Raw genomic sequence first — 5092 nt, 5'->3', positions numbered from 1 at the left:
CCCGTCATCGAGAGAGGAAAACTATATCTGCATGACGACTAGTTGTGCATTTTTTTTTGTAACACCTATAAGTGCGAACACGTGGCGCCTTACAACGTGATACCCCGGGGTGATGCATCAATACTGAGTCTTATATGTCATGTTACCTGAAATAACAAACTATTCTTATGTTGTTGTTCATTCCAGTAAAAACACAAAGAAAGTGCAAAATAAAAATTATGTTACGAATAAACTATTCACTTCCATTTCATTACCTGTTATTACATTCATTCTGTTTTAATTAAGAGCTTCCATCAGAAGGTGTGATAACCATCAAGTTTCACGATCAACCGGACCCTGATGTTGAGTCTGGTCTTATCATTGAGTGTCACGTGACTCCTCACGACCAACCATCTCCACTCATCACAATGTATGAGATAACCGTTGGTGGCGTCGTGCTCTCGAGATCGTCTTCACCTCAAACTCGTCTTTCTCCCTCTCCCCGCTGGTGTGTGGACGTGTCGTGTAAAGGAAGCAACGGACTCAGAAATACGACAACAACGTCCATTCACTGTCCAAAACGTAAATAATCTTAGTTTATTTTCAAGTGCGTCTATATTCAAATGAAGCATTTGTGCAACGGCGTTTGTTCAATGTTGTTTGTGTATAAGAGTGCATAGAATCTTGTCAATGAAACGATGAGATAGGAGTGAATCTTGAATTCGAAAGGCTAAATCTTACGTGTTCTCTACTTGTAGGAGTTCATCAGGAATACCATGGTAATCAGTAATAACGTTGGTATGATTTTCTCACGTTTTAGTGCAGGTAATGGCTAAAGCATTTTGATATTATGATCAAAGTATCTCATAAGAACTTTCACTTTCCTAATCACCATACATGGATAGATGCACCTGCAGCAGACGCTCTGTCAATCAGACTTCACGAACAACAGGACACCAACCATCCAGGAGGAAACCTTTTGGTCTCGTGTCAACTGAAACCACGCAATCAGCCTTACCCTCCTATCCATACATTCACCATAAAGGTAGACCAGGAGATAGTTTCGTCGACAGAGGTGCCTTCCTTTACCATAGCACCTCGTCCAGACAAGTGTACTCACGTGACTTGCCTCGGTCAAAATGGAGTGGGCTCTACATCGGTTGAAAAGACCTACTGCCCAACGGGTGGTGGTAAGAACTGAAAGAGTCTTATGCATAAAATTGTTACGATTAAAAACTTTAGTAAAAATGAAGGGATGGAATAATGGAACATCTTTCTGAATCACCACTGATTCTGCTTTAGTTCCTGGCTTCGGCAATGTATTTCGGGTATTATTATCATGGGAGACAGTTGCATCGAAACTACTTGCCAAAAAAAAAAAAAGAAAAAGAAATGAGTCAGGCAGGTTGTTAAAGGCAGTAGGGTGAAAAGTACATGAGAACTTTAGAGGCTAAAATAATGTATGCCAACAAAAAAGAGAAAAAAGTTTTGGATAAGCAAAGGTAGCGTCTGCGCAGGTTTTAATCTTCTTGGTCAACCGAAATGGCTTCATTAAACGTACTTTAAAATGAGACAAACAGAGAATTTGAAGGTGCTTTTGATAATTAAAATTCACGTGTATGCACGAACACATCACTGAAATAATTTCTTGTCACTAAAACTTCCCCCACTTCAGTTCCGACAAGTCTACATGAAATCATTTCCGTCGTGACGGAAGATCAAGAGAGTGAAAACAAACTGACGATCACGTGTCATACTGACCCGGCAGATATTTTTGACACTTTCGAAATCGTGATCGACGGTGAGGTACTGTCTTCGTCATGGCATCCTACCGTCGTACTGTCACCTCGTCCTCACAAGTGCGTAAATGTCATGTGTAACGGAAGCAACGTACACAGCTGGAGTACATCACTCGAGCTGATATGTCCAGGAGGTACAATGAGCTTTGGTTTAAAGATTCAACTCATAGAAGACTGTAGCCTTTGTCCATGAAGTAGGACTTATCACTAACAAGATCAACTCTGTGTTGTTTGGAATAGCGATCTCCACCAATATGACTAAAATTTACCCTAGAATTGTAGCATGAATTTAACTACTATAGTCAGACTGATAGTATCGTCGCTACTGAGGCGACGAAAAAAGATGAGTCCTTTCAAGCTTTTTTGAAGCTTCACAGGCTATGAAGTGACTTCCAAGAGTTTTCCGAAGGTTTCTAATGGTGTATAATATCAAGATCGAAGCTATCCCCGTCGCATCGGAATTATCTTTGGGTGTTTTTTTAAAGACAAAAAAAAAAATGCATTCCAAGTCAATTGAACCAATCGCATTTCAGTAACTTGCTTGTCGTGACTGTATTTCGTAATTCTATTTCATTATTATCATGTTCGACTTTATAAATTGATTTCATTTTTGGTTATGTCTTTAATTCAGACGATGTAATTGACATTAAAGTTGCTGAACATTGGGGGGATGGAACTGACGTCATGTTTGAAGTGTCATGTCACGTGCCTAGAGAGTACCAACCACAGCCAGGCGTCCACTCATTCGCCATCACAGTGAACAATGTCACGTGGTCCACCCATGGCTCGACACCAATCTCAGTCAAGCAGTCACCCGATAGCTGCACCACTATTACCTGTGAGGGAGTGAACGAGTATGGGTCGACTACGACAGGGAAGACGTTTTGCCCTACAGGTGAGATATGGAACAGCGGCAACTTACCTTCCGTAATTGTGAATGGCTGTTGTTTGGTTTGTTCGTTTGTGGCTGTTGAATTGTATTGGCTTATTTGTGTCATCCACTACGTTTGTCCTGTAGCGCTTTCATTTTAGCCTCAAGATTGAATCCAATTGTCTTTATTATCTCTTTCTGATTTGTGTTTTTTTTTTCATTCCCTTTTTGATCTGATGTTTAGCTTAAATAACAATTAAAATGTAATATGAATTAGCACCTAAAAATCCTTCTAGTTGAAGCCTGAATCCTTCAACCTGTATAAATCATTGTGACCGGTCTCTATCCGGTATCGGTGAGTACATGCAGCTAGAGCTAGATCTCATAAAGTGGTCATGTCACACATACATAGATGAGGTAGATAAGGCAGAGCTGAATAGATGATTTGCCAACTTCTACCGCTGTGGGAAATCCATCAAAAATTTTAGACTCCTCTTATAATGCTAACCTAAACCATCATTAATTTGTGATCGCACTTCAAACTTATCATGTATTTTTAAATAAGGTCTATCTTGTACTTCAAATTAACACCAGCCTGTGCGATATCCCAACAGATAAGTTTTGTCCAGAGATGGAAACTGTAGAAGGACTATTGCACCAGGAATCCACCACTGCAGCATTGTTAACAATCGCCTTCATCTTATCAGTGGCGGTGTGTGTTGCTGCAGTCATCAGGCGAAAACAACTGTCTTCTCCCACCGAGGTGATTTTAAATAATATTAATAAGTTATAATGTATATATAGAGCTATAATAGGAAGGGGTCGGTGCAATATAGTGCTAACCCACACAAAAGTCATTTTGAGATAATCGCTGTTGAATGTTTGGAAAGTCCATACATTGTACATTAATAAAACATGAATGTATGCAATTTTAACCACCTTATTGGTTGAATTAAAATATATTTTCACGGAGGTTAGAGTGAAGGATAAGGATTATGAAAATGCATGTAACTCAATTTTGACAAAAGTGTGGGTTAGCACTACGTATATTGCACCGACTACTTCAATCAATCAATATACATATATATATATATATATATATATATATATAGAGAGAGAGAGAGAGAGAGAGAGAGAGCTAATATATATTATATATATATATATACTTCATTATCGGACAGCCATTTCTATTTTGGAGAAATGGAAAAAAAAAATGCTCTGTTTCAGTCTTATAATAATATTACATTACTTTATCTTGATTAAGGTAAACCTGTCATTATTCCGTGAGTCTGATACAAACCTGCTCTATTGTCTTCCGTAACCATGATGGAAAGCTGCTCGTTCTGTTGAATTCGTTTTTTATACAAACATGGATCATTTTCACTAAATGTGTGCAATAAATAAGCTCCTCCGTTATTGACATTTCTTTTTGTCTATTTCTTTGCAGCTATCGATCACAGATTCGACTTCATAATCAAAGGTAAGCACAACTGGCAGTGAGTAGAGATGTAATAGAATTTAGAAACCTTGCTTCGTACAAAAGACAAAAAGTGTCATTGGTAACCGTACGGTTTATCAGGCATTCAATAAATATCCATTTAAAAAGTCAATTAAATTATTACCACTAGTTCTTGTTATTGCAAGTAAATGAAAAATTACCCTATTCATCGACGTAAATATAAACATAAAATTAATCAGTGTTTTAGAAGTAGCGATTATATGTTTTAGTAGTAGCGATAAAAAGTATGGGCATACATATTCCGGCTGGATTCGAACCAACTACCTCCTGATCACCGGACAGGCGTCTTGTCCACTGTAGAGCATCGAGCTTCTGCCCAACAGCTGACAGTATTGCGTATTAATTCAACTTAATGAATATTACTTCGGTGCTTATTTTTGTCTATGCAGGTCATTTGTTGATAAGTATTTCTTCCTTTCTCTCTCTGTGCTATTTCCCAACCAGGCGAGTGCCTGAAAATGTGACACAGCGAGTGCAGCCACTGACCCCATACCCAGCTCAACAAACCCTGGAAGACCATGATCATGCAGAATGATATCCCTCACCTCATCGCCTCTAGATTTAATATTTTTTTTTTTCGGTTTTGGTGCTGTATTTTATGCTAATGTGTATTTTAGCCATAGCTGGGGCCTTCAGTATGCCTGACAATATTTGTTTTATGCACTGACATAGCTATGCACCCGAACCATCACGTACTCAATTGAACGGCCCTTTCTTATTCTGGAAGCAACCAGATATGGCCGACATAAGTTACATTGTTTTAAAACCGAATAGATCTATAGAACATTGTTGGAAAAAAAAGACAGATATGAAATGAAATGAAGTGAAAAGGGGACGTTTGGGAGTGCCTTAGCTACAGTCATGATAACGTACTGCAAACTAGGTGTCGGTGAATACCACCAGTGAACCATCCGCTACCAATTA

At 38.6% G+C, this 5092-nt stretch overlaps 1 protein-coding gene across 1 annotated transcript; it reads left to right on the top strand.

Annotated features, from left to right (window-relative positions):
• The first annotated feature begins 407 nt into the window (after positions 1 to 407).
• LOC140236018 (uncharacterized) lies at positions 408 to 4123 on the top strand. The gene is made up of 5 exons (XM_072315997.1): positions 408 to 561; positions 885 to 1169; positions 2410 to 2673; positions 3264 to 3412; positions 4097 to 4123. Exons 1-5 carry the CDS (start codon positions 408 to 410, stop codon positions 4121 to 4123), a joined length of 879 nt encoding a protein of 292 aa, XP_072172098.1.
• Positions 4124 to 5092: the final 969 nt, after the last annotated feature.

This window comes from Diadema setosum, chromosome 12 (assembly GCF_964275005.1).
Source record: "Diadema setosum chromosome 12, eeDiaSeto1, whole genome shotgun sequence".
Classification (NCBI taxonomy): Eukaryota; Metazoa; Echinodermata; class Echinoidea; order Diadematoida; family Diadematidae; genus Diadema; species Diadema setosum.
This window is presented reverse-complemented; position numbering and strand designations above follow the sequence as displayed.